Source organism: Macrotis lagotis, chromosome 2, assembly GCF_037893015.1.
Source record: "Macrotis lagotis isolate mMagLag1 chromosome 2, bilby.v1.9.chrom.fasta, whole genome shotgun sequence".
Classification (NCBI taxonomy): Eukaryota; Metazoa; Chordata; class Mammalia; order Peramelemorphia; family Peramelidae; genus Macrotis; species Macrotis lagotis.
In genome coordinates, this window is record NC_133659.1 from 186039766 (window position 1) to 186051860 (window position 12095).

Consider the following 12095-nt stretch of genomic DNA (forward strand, 5'->3'; position numbering starts at 1 on the left):
GTTCTTAGCCCTATTTTTCAGTGGAAGAAACTGATGCAAAGAGAAGTTAAGTGACTTACAAAGGTCATATAATCAATCAGTATCTGAAGTGGGATTGGAAGCCAGATCTTCCTGAGTCCAGGCCTCGATAATGTCTGACAATTAATGCCCAGATGCCTAGGTCTAAAATACCAGATCTACTTACGGGATAACTGAGTATATCAGACCCACCTGCCCGGAATAAAGCATCTTGATATCGGGATCCGAGTAGGAGAAAAGGAACATGTTTATAAAATGGATCAGAAGGCTTGGTGCTTCCTTAGAAGTATGAGCATCATAAGCTGTCCATTTATAAAAAATGAGAATGACTAAATAGCCAAACAGTGAGGTCAGGAAGATAATTTCAGGAATAAATTCAAGGTAGATATTCAGAGGCTTCTTGAAATAGCTGCAGAAGGAAAGACAAAGGATCAAGCTAAACAGATTATCTTAAAGCAGGATCACTTTTCTCTGGACAAAAGTATTGTGCTTGTCCCTGGCTCTTGCCAAATTTTGTTTTTACCAGGGAATTGCTTTGGAGTCAGAAGGACCTGAATTCAAATCTTATCTCAAACAATAATTACCTAGCTGTGTGACCTTGGGCAAATCGCTTAACCCCACTCTTGCAAAAACAAAAACAAAAACAAAAAAAGAAGCAGCAGCAATATTATAAGAACATTTCAGTATCATACTGTAGCCTGAATCTCAAGGATCTTGAAAGAAATTCTAAAGTATGTTCCTCTCCTCACTACCCCAATTCAAGTCATGTAAATGAGAAAGGAACCATGGGTTATGTAACAAAATTATGTGTAAACAAAAAAAGTAAACACATCTGCATAAGAATGCAAACAAATACAATTAAAAAAAGATTTGCAGTATTCTATAAGTTGTAAATTCTTAAAGCAATGTAAGCTAATTTTATTTGAAAAATGAAATTAAAGGAATAGGAACCTGAAGAACAAAGACCTGAGTAAATACTCCCAGAAATGCTGACATTTTTCTAGTCAAGTATGTCCCTTTATTGGAAATAGTAACTCACGTATGGTTGAGGAGGCTGAGAGTAACACCAAATATCATGTGGATTATACCAAGGATAACAGACATTTTCATCTTAAACGAATTGAGAAAGGTCAGTTTATTGGTAGCAAGGTTCCAAATCTGTCATATAAGATTAAAAAAAAAAAGGTCAGAAACATTGGGTAGATGCAACAAGTTTCACCAGCAAAAGTTATTACAGATTTCTCTTCAGAAATCTTCAAAGATTTCTTTTATGATAATTTTAAGTTCAAACCTTATTTCAAATGTAAGTCTCTTCATGATCTGGCCTCATTATACCTGTCTCAGTCTGATTTCTACAGCCCAGAGAGATTCCTTTCTGTACTGTTTATATCATTTACTCCACCTGAAATGTTCTACCTACCTTCATCTATATCTGGCTAAATTCTATCTATCTACCAAGATCTAAGTCAAAATGCCATCTCCCTTATGAATCCTCTTCAATCACAAATGATTTCTTCCTCCCCTCAATTTATATACTGAACTTAGTGCTATTCACATAGAATTAAACATTTTTTTAAAAAATTGTAGCTAGGGGGCGGAGCCAAGATGATAGCGTGAAGTGCTGATTTCCCTGAAACTCATACCCCACAAAACTCCAAAAATCATCAAATTATGACTCTAGTCAAAATTTAAAGAGGCAGAATCCACAGGAAGACTGAGTGATACAATTTCCTAGTCCAAGACAACTTAAAAGTTCCATGGAAAAGGTGTGTTTCACCCAGATGGGCGTTTGGAAAAAAGCAGAGGCCTCAGAGCAGCTCAGAGATCACCAGGAACAGCTTCGAAGTGGCAGTGAGAGAATTCTGCTGCACCAAAGTGCAGGAACATTGGCCTCAGAACAGTCCTGTGGTGAGAACTTGCAGTGGAAATTGGGAAAGCCAGCCCACAACTCCAGAGCACAGCCCAGAAATCTCTCTACTCTTCCTGGGGCAGGACTCTGATGTTTGCCCACACAAACATTGGTTTTGGGCTTCCATACTAAGATAACTGAGCAGGGACCCTCCTCATCTACATATTAAAGCACAGGAAAGAGAGCATATGACCTTGAAGGAGTAAAGGTCCCAGTGGGGTGTCCCAACCCTCCCCCAAAACCTTGGAAGTATGATAAATTAGTTTTAGGCTTAGGAAATGAACAAACAAAAGAAAAGGAAGAATTTGACCAAGAAAATTACTTTGGTCCCATGGAAGACTCAGAAGAAAACTCAAAGCTTCTGCATCCAAAGCCTCTAAGAGAAATAGAAAGTGGGCTCAAGCTATGGATGAGCTCAAAAAAAAAAGACTGAAAAGGTGGAGAAAAAATTGGGAGAAATGAGAGTGATGCAGAAAAATCATGAAAACCAAATCAGCAGTTTGGTGAAAGAAATACAAAAAAAATCAAAGAAAATAATATGTTAAAAACCAGTTTAGGCTAAATGGCAAATGAGAAGAAGAATGCCTTAAAAGAGCAGAATTGGCCATCTGAAAAAGGAGATTAAAAAACTCTTCGAAGAAAATAACTCCTTCAAATACAGAATGGAACTAAAGGAAGCTGATGACTTTGCAAGAAACCAGGAAGAAATAAAACTCTTCCAAAAAAGCCAAAAATTAGAAGAAAAATGTGAAATATCTCATTGGAAAAAACAACTGACCTTGAAAACAAATCCAGGAGAAATAATTTAAAAATTATTGGGCTACCTGAAAGTCATGACCAAGAAAAGAGCCTAAACTTCATTTTTCAAGAAATAATACAACAAAATTGACCTGAGATCCTAGCAGAGGATGAAACAGAAATTGAGGGAAAAAACTGTAGCTAGTGGGTACAGATTTACCAATTTTTTTTTCCAATAAGCTCATTGAATGTAGGTAGGTCTGTGATTTGTAAATCTTTTCTTCACAGAGTAAAATCAATTAGGAAAATACCCTAATAGACATCTACTAAATTAATTAAAGCAAACAAAAAATCAATTATCTCTCTGCAAACACTCTGCTTGGTACTAGAAATACAATGATGAAAAAAATGGCACGATTTATGTCCTTAAGAAGCAAAAAAATCGAGCCAACTAAGTGGTGCAGTGGATAGAGCACTTGGCCCTGGAGTCAGGAGGATCTGAGTTCAAATTTGATCTCAGACACTTAATAATTACCTAGCTGTGTGACCTTGGGCAAATCAATTAACTCCACTGCCTTGCCAAAAAAAAAAAAAAAGAAGTAAAAATATCTATTACAATGGTGAGAAGCATAAGACATATAATACAAATAATATATTAACATATAAGTACCAAGGAGATGTCAGACTAGAATAACAGAAGAAAAAGGGATAGTTCAATTCCAGTTGGGAATGGACTCATAGAGGAGGTGGCAATTAAGTGAGGTTTGAGAATTTCAAACAGGCAAAGACATAGGCAAAATCTATTTCAGGAATAGGAAAAAAGATTAAGGACGTACTGAGGTGGGGTGGCTAGGTGGCATAGTGGATAAAGCACCAGCCCTGGAGTCAGGAGTACCTGTGTTCAAGTCCAGTCTCAGACACTTAATAATTACCTAGCTGTGTGGCCTTGGGCAAGCCACTTAACCCCCCCCCCCCAAAAAGAATGCACTGAGGTAGGCAAGGACAGACTAAATCTGGCAATCTGCCTGGTACATGGAAGGCCTGAAGAAGAGAGGTATAAACTAAGATTAGAAAAGTAGCTTGAAGTCAGACTGGCAAAAGCCTTGCATGTCAGTCAGGCCATGGCATTTGAATTTTTATCATTCACACAATGGGAGGCCACTGAAAAGGTTTTCAGCAAAAGAAGAACATGATCAATAACCTTTTCAGGAGGAAGACTATTTTGGTAGCTATGTGAAGGAGGTATAAAAGAGAGAAGAGACTGAAGTGGAAAAAACTGGTCAGGAGGTCTTGATATTATTTACTTGCAGTTGAATGGAGCCAGAGAAAGTCAAACAATTGTGCTGCCTGGAACTACTACAATTTTTGTTTTCTAATTTCTTTCTTTCTCTCTCTCTCTCTCTCTCTCTCTCTCTCTCTCTCTTTCTTTCTTTCTTTCTAGGTTTTTGCAAGGCAAATAGAATTAAGTGGCTTGTCCAAGGCCACACAGCTAGGTAATTATTGAGTGTTAGAGGCTGGATTTGAATTCAAGTCCTCCTGACTCCAGGGCTGGTGCTCTATCCATTGTGCCACCTAGCCACCCGTTTTTGAATTTCAACTGTTTTCTCAATGCAGCAAGGTAACCCTTTGTTCTTCCTTAATTGCTATCTCATTCCATTAGTGACTGTTCTAAACCCTCTCCCCTCTATTTAAGTCTCCTAACACACCTATTTTGCCCTTCACAGTTGAATACCTTCCTCTGAAATTTACTGAGGAAATATAGAGAATTTAATAAAAACTTCCTTTTCTTCCCTTCTTATATCTCCCCTCTGATGAAGCCAAGACCAACCCCTACATGAAAACTGAATACCAAGTCCTCCTATCTCTTTTAGCAAATTCCCTATTTGGTTCCTTCCTATAAAGATGTTTCCTTAATCCTTAAAGGACTCAAGTAACCCTATTACTTCAAATTACTGTCCTCCTGTGCTCAGCTAAACTCTCAAAAAGGATGTCTACATTCATTGCCTCCACAGTTTTTCCCTTCACTATTTTCAGCTCTTTGTAATATGGCTTCTGACCTTATTGCTCACATGAAAAGTAGATTTTCAAAATTACCAATGATTTCTTTAATAACATATCTGATGGCCTTAATTCTCTCCTTGTTGATACAAATCTGATACTTAATTGCCCTCTTCTTATGGATACCTCTTCTTTCGATTTTTGTGACATTGCTTTCTCTGGTGTGGCTCTCCAACCTCACTGGCTGCTCTTTCTCAGTCTCCTTTGCTGGGTCGTCACCTATATCACTTCTAATTGTAGGTAAATCCCCAAGACTTTGTTTTGAGACTTAATTAAATGGCTGCTTTCAATTGTTATCTGGGCCTTTATTTTTACTGACAAATGACTCAAAATCCTGTTGGAGTGACTATTCTAAGGAGTCATTAAATTATAGCCCATTACTGCTGGTGCTCTTAGAAAGTGATAATGGGTGGTAGGAACTATAGCTGTTTAAAGATTTTTTTATAGAAGATCTGAAAACCAGAGACATTGACTCTATAGTACAATTTTAATTTTTATTATAGTAATTTGTGTTACATTCTATATCCCAAATAGACCGTAGTTCCATTAAGGCATATATAGTATCCTACATAAATTCTCTATCACCCCCAGAATCCAGCACAGTTCCCTGTATTCAGGAGGTACTAATGTTTGGTTTTTGATGAATTTTTAAAAAAAGGATGCTGAACTCAACAAAACTGGAAAGAAGAGAAGCAACCTATTTAAATTCTTTGGGATGAAAGGTCTTCAATGACACATTAGATGATAGCTTTCCTTCAATCAACTATTCTTTTTTTTTAGTTTTTTTTTGCAAGGCAATGGGGTTAAGTGGCTTGCCCAAGGCCACACAACTAGGTAATTATTAAGTGTCTGAGACCAGATTTGAACTCAGGTACTCCTGACTCCAGGACCAGTGCTCTATCCAATGTGCCACCTAGCGGCCCCAATCAACTATTCTTAAAAAGAAATTCTTATCTAGCCTATGACCTAGTAGATCTGATTATCTTTTATTCTGTTCATTCTCCAATTAATAAGCACCTACCATATGTCAAAAGTGAAAAACTAAACAGTTCCTGAGCTCAATGAATCTTTTATTGGAAGGAAATGACACTGTGAAGGAAACACTAAATATATACCAAGTTCATGCCAAGAAATAGGAGAGGAACATGAGCCATTTTGACCCTGGTGGGACTGAGGAGGGGTCTCAAGGAGAAAGCAGCATCTGGCCAGAATCTTAAAGAAAGCCAAAGAGACAATGATGAGGAAGGAGGACATTCTAGGTATAAGGGACAATTCCAAAAGGCAGAAATGGAAGGGCAGATTCATAGAATACAAAGTGGGACAGTGTTATAAAGGGGAGTAATGGGCAATAAATCTGGAAAGGGAGGTTGGTGAAAGACTGTGAATGAATTTAAATGACAAGATAAGGAATTTCTATTTAAACTTAGAGGCAGGGGCGGCTAGGTGGTATAGTGGATAAAGCACTGGCCTTGGAGTCAGGAGTACCTGAGTTCAAATCTGGCCTCAGACACTTAATAATTACCTAGCTATGTGGCCTTGGGCAAGCCACTTAACCGCATTTGCCTTGCAAAACCCTAATAAATAAATAAATAAATAAATGAACAAAGAGGCAATCAGGAGTTCCCTAGAGCTAAGGGAGAAGAGAATTATATGGTCAGACTTGTACATTAAGAATATGAATTCAATGGTTTTTGTGAAGGATGGACTACAGAACAGAGAAACCAAAAGAAGGCTGACCAATGTGGGGCAGACAAGGCAGTAGTCCAGATAAGAGATAAGTGCCCAAGCTACAATAATGGTCATGTGAGGGAAGAGAAGGGAATGCATACAAAAGTTATTATAGAGATAGAATTATTGGAAAGGCAAAAGGAATGGAATTCCCAAGTTCCTCTAGAAAAGAGGCATTTTTACTCATGAAATCAGTTCACTAAAACTTAACCATGGTTTAAGAAATGATCACTATCGGTTTTCTCTAGGTCATTACTGAGTCACATCTACTAAAGGAAAGGGATACTTGTAGCAAGAAAATTTGAGGCTCTTTTGCTATATTCACTTACAGCTTTGATCTATCAACTGAACCTACCTGGACAAATTCTATGTCTCCAAATATTCCACAATTAAGTTGTCTTTATTTTTTTCTTAACCAAGGCTCAAGTAATACATAAAAAGGGGCAAACATATAAGAAGATGAAGCTCTCACCGGATCAATTCCAAAAGGGTAAGGTCCCTCGAATACACCTTTGATGGCAGGGTCTAACTGAAGGACAAGATTCCCTCGAAGTGTCTCTTCCCTAGTGAATTAAGTTAAAAAAAATTCACATTAACTGGTTTGACCAAGAAAGGAAGATTAGAAACAAGCCCTGCAACATAAAAAGAAACTTTCATTTGTCAGAGGAGGGAGGTATGATTATGACTGGGGTGGGGGTGGGGGTGGGGAAGAGGCAAACAGTCAAAGTAAGTTTAAGTCAGGGGAAAAAAAAGGACAGATATCTATGATGAATCAAACCCCAAAGGGAGAAATTTTAGAGTTCTTTCTTGACATTTTATTACTCCATGAGAAAAGTCATTGTGTTTCTGCTCCCAGATATTTTTGAGTTCTACCAAAATAATTCAATTTGTCATATATGAGGCAGCTGCATTGTTTTTAAAACAGAAAAACCATTTTGCCAACAGTCATTCCCTAAAGAAAAACTAGCTCTAGGGGCTTTTTGTGATACTCTTTATCAGTGATATCAAACTCAAATAAAAATGGGATCACTAAACAATATATAAGGATCCCTTGTGGGCCACATATTGGCTTAGAAAATCATTTATTAACATTATCTGCATTCTACTGTATATTTTGGTAAATATTTTCCAGTTACATTTTGATTTAGTTGGAGTTGCACTCTGGAGGGCATGCCACTGAGCTAGGTCACCACTAATTTTGAAAAGCAAAGATGAGCAAAGGAAAAAAATAGCTTTGATCCTGGGCTTCTCTAATAACTTACGTCCAATTAGATATGAACATTGGCCTGACACTCCAGGATGACCCAAATATGTTAAGTGCCTTGGAAAAGCAGTCATTGTAGATAAGTCCAGTGTAGATGGAGAACACACCCATCAGCAGAATAATGTACCGGCCATTAAACACAGTGCTAAACATCTGACAAATGGAAAGAAAGCAGAACACAAGTACATATTTACAGAATCTGGCCTTGGCACAATGTTGACAAATGTCTCTAAGAATGTAGCATCCCAATCCTCCCACACGTTCTTTGATTCATTTTAAATCAAACAACTCAAAAAAAAAATCAGTGCTAGGTATTAATATCAACTTCTCTCTTCCTGTTTATTTCCCTGACAAAGTCTAAAGGGTGACCAAGAAGGTTCTATTACTGATAAAATTGTTCCCCCTCCTTAAATATCAGTTCAACTTTTGGTCTAATGAAAGTAGGCTTAGCTTTACCTCATTCTCATTCTTCTGGGAGAGGATTCGGCTCTCTCGCATCACCATCCACACAGCAAAGAGAGTCATCAAAATCCCATGACCAAAGTCGCCAAACATGACAGCAAACAGGAAAGGGAAAGTGATGATGGTATAGGGAGCTACACAGGAACCAAAAGACAGAAAGAGGGGGAGCAAGACTAAGTGAGGATATCAGTAGTAACACTGAGCTGCTGGATCCACCATGATCCTCTCTATGTTCTGCTAATAACATAAAAGGACGTTCTACTCTAAGGAAATCTGAGATCAATTGACAGACCAGATAGTTACTGGGGGAAAACCTTCCTGGTGAGGTTTACAATCAGAAAGTCACAAAGCAGTTTTGACTTTAACTGTAAACAAAGATGAAAAAGGAAATGAAATAACAGCCCATTTTAACCTCCTATTCCCTTTCTCTGACTTTAGTGCCACCATTTGTAAAACAGGTCTATTTTTCCCCTTAAGTACAGTTGTTATTTTTCAATAAATGATTCTGCTAGAAAGTGAGAGATGTTCCATACTCAGGGTAAGACAAGTTCTATTTTCAGGTTTGTCATTTAAGAATATGAAACTTTGAGAAATTCTTTGTCAAAGAACTACAAATATATCAAATTATTTGAACATCTATTGCCTAAAATATCATCAGTTCATTTTTTGCAATCTAATTTGACTCAAATTTGTTGCCATGCCATAGCCAGGAAGATTATCTTTATGGAATAGGATAATCATAATTAGAAATCAATGTTTTTCTTGGAGTTGCCTCTGCTGGTGCTTTGACCAGAAGACGACTAAATTCAAATCTAGGGCTGATAAGCAGCTCCATGTAAGCCAAAATGGACAAAAGCATCAGTACAACTACCAACAGATATATTATCAATTATCAGAAGACTTTATCTGTTTCTCCTGGCTGCTCAACAGTAAATGGGACTTCTGTCAAAGTACATCTTAAGGATATTACCTGGATTGATCTCCCGATATGTTCCAATACCATAGGCATCTACCAAGTTCTGAAAGCCATATGTGAACTTGTTAGTTTTGTTGTAAGTCGGGGGAGTCTGGTTTGTCTGCATTCTGTTCAGAATGGAAGGCACCGTGGAGCCGCTGTGCTCCTGAGAAAGAGCAGGCATATAATGTGAGACTACTTTTCCAAGGCTTTGGGGAAAACTGGGGCTAGATGCAAAAAAAGGAGATATTTAACTATCTTAAAATAAGTATTGGTGACCAAAGAAAGTTGTGGAATCACACATGAGAAACACTTAAGTTTATCTTCTCCATTTGCTACTTGTTACCATATTCCCACAACCTCAAAATTTCTCTGTCTTCTCTTTCTATCCTTAATCTCATCAGGAAATATTTCCTTCCCAAGATTAACTCTTCCATTTTTACTCTTTCTCCCATCCCTGCTTATTTCTACTAAGACCTTAATGCATTAATAACCCCCTCTTTCTGAAAGGAAATAAAATTCCTATATAACCCTATCTCAGAAAAAGAAATTCATTAAGCCATTATTAAACTCCCTTAGAAAAAAATCTCCCGGGCTAAATGGATTCACAAATGAATTTTATCAAACATTTAAGGAACAATTGGTTCCAATTCTATATAAACTCTTTGGAAAAATAGGTGAAGATGGAAATCTAACTCTTTCTATGACACCAAGATGGTGCTGATACCCAAACTAGGAAGAGTCAAAAACAAACAAAGAAAATTATAGACCTATCTCCTTGATGAATATAGATGCAAAAATCTTAAATAAAATCTTAGCAAAATGATTACAAGTTATCACTAGGATAATACACTATGACCAAGTAGGATTTATCCCAGGAATGCAGGGTTGGTTCAATATTAGGAAAACTGTTAGTATAATTAATTACATCAATAACAAACCTATCAGAAATCATATGATTAATATCAATAGATGCTGAAAAAGCTTTTCACAAAATACAGCACCCATTCCTACTAAAAATACTAGAGAGTGTAGGAATAAGTGGATTGTTCCTTATAATAAAAAGCAGTATCTATCTGAAACCATCAACAAGCATTATATGCAATGGGGATAAGCTAGAGGCATTCCCAGTAAGATCAGGGGTGAAACAAGTATGCCCATTATCACTACTACGATTCAATATTGTATTAGAAATGGTAGCTTCAGCAATAAGAGAAGAAAAGAAATTGAAGGAATTAGCAACTCTAGCAAAATCACAGGATATAAAATAAACCCTCATAATCCTCAACATTTCTATATATGACTAGCAAGATATAGCAGAAAGAGCTAGAAATAGAAATCCCAAAGTAACTTCAGACAATATAAAATACTTGGGAATCTACCTGCCAAGGCAGACTCAGAAACTTTTTGAAAACAACTAAAACACTTCTCACACAAATAAAATCAGATTTAAATAACTGGGCAAATATCAACTGCTCACAGACAGGCTGAGCTAATATAATAAAAATGACAATTCTACCTAAATTAAACTCCCTATTTAGTGCCTTACCTATCAAAATTCCAAAAAAATTTACTTTAATGAGTTAGAAAAAATTGTAAGTAAATTCATATGGAGAAATTAAAAGTCAAGAATTTCCAGGAGCTTAATGAAAAAAAGTGCAAAAGAAGGTGGCTTAACCCTACCTGATCTAAAATTATATTATAAAGCATCAGTCATCAAAACTGTTTGGTATTGGCTAAGAAATAGAGTGGTGGACCAATGGAATAGACTAGGTGTAAAAGCAGGCGATGATTATAGTAATCTGCTGTTTGATAAACCCAAAGAGTCCAGCCATTGGGATAAAAACTCCCTCTTTGATAAAAACTGCTGGGATAATTGGAAGTTAGTATGGAAGAAACTTAGATTAGACCAACACCTCACACCCTTTACCAAGATAAGATCCAAATGGTTACAGGACTTAGACATAAAAAACAATACTATAAGCCAATTAGAAGATCAAGGACTAGTTTACCTGTCAGATCTATGGAAAGGGGAGTATTTTATGACTAAGGAAGAGTTGGAGAGCATCACCAAAAACCAATTAGATGATTTCGATTACATTAAATTAAAAAGCTTTTGCACAGATAAAACCACTGTAACCAAGATCAAAAGAAATGTAGTAAATTGGGAAACAATCTTTACAACTAACGATTCTGACAAAGGACTCATTTCTAAAATATACAGAGAACTGAGTCATATTTTTAAAACAAAAAGCCATTCCCCAATTGACAAATGGTCAAAGGACATGCAAAGGCAATTTACAGATGAGATCAAAGCAATCCATAGCCATATGAAAAAATGCTCTAAATCATTAATCATTAGAGAAATGCAAATTAAAGCTTCTCTGAGGTACCACCTCATACCTCTCAGACTGGCCAATATGACCAGAAAGGATAATGATCATTGTTGGAAGGGTTGTGGGAAATCTGGGACACTATTACACTGTTGGTGGAGCTGTGAACTCATCCAACCCTTCTGGAGAGCTATTTGGAACTATGCCCAAAGGGCAACAAAAATGTGCATGCCCTTTGACCCAGCAATACCACTACTGGGTCTATACCCTGAAGAGAAGATGAAAAAGGGTAAAAACATCACTTGTACAAAAATATTCATAGCAGCCCTGTTTGTGGTGGCAAAGAATTGGAAATCCAGTAAATGTCCTTCAATTGGGGAATGGCTTAGCAAACTGTGGTATATGTATGTCATGGAACACTATTGTTCTATTAGAAACCAGGAGGGGCGGGATTTCAGCGAAGCCTGAAGGGATTTGCATGAACTGGTGCTGAGTGAGATGAGCAGAACTAGAAAAACATAACAACGTGGGAGTGATGATCAACCTTGAAGGATTTGCTCATTCCATCAGTGCAATAAGTGGGAACAATTTTGGGCTGTCTGCAAAGGAAAGTGCCAGCTGTATCCAGAT

General features: G+C 37.1%; 1 protein-coding gene across 6 annotated transcripts in view; it reads right to left on the minus strand.

The window, feature by feature from the left end:
- ATP6V0A1 (ATPase H+ transporting V0 subunit a1) overlaps positions 1 to 12095 on the minus strand; it is a 90227-nt gene that overhangs the window by 32758 nt on the left and 45374 nt on the right. For all 6 annotated transcript variants that reach the window (XM_074223854.1, XM_074223855.1, XM_074223850.1 and 3 more), the window contains exons 11-16: positions 9148 to 9298; positions 8172 to 8311; positions 7714 to 7868; positions 6924 to 7014; positions 1058 to 1176; positions 211 to 427 (exon numbers count right to left, since the gene is read on the minus strand). In XM_074223854.1, the coding sequence (XP_074079955.1) occupies positions 211 to 427; positions 1058 to 1176; positions 6924 to 7014; positions 7714 to 7868; positions 8172 to 8311; positions 9148 to 9298 (873 nt within the window). The remainder of the gene's footprint in view (positions 1 to 210; positions 428 to 1057; positions 1177 to 6923; positions 7015 to 7713; positions 7869 to 8171; positions 8312 to 9147; positions 9299 to 12095) is intronic.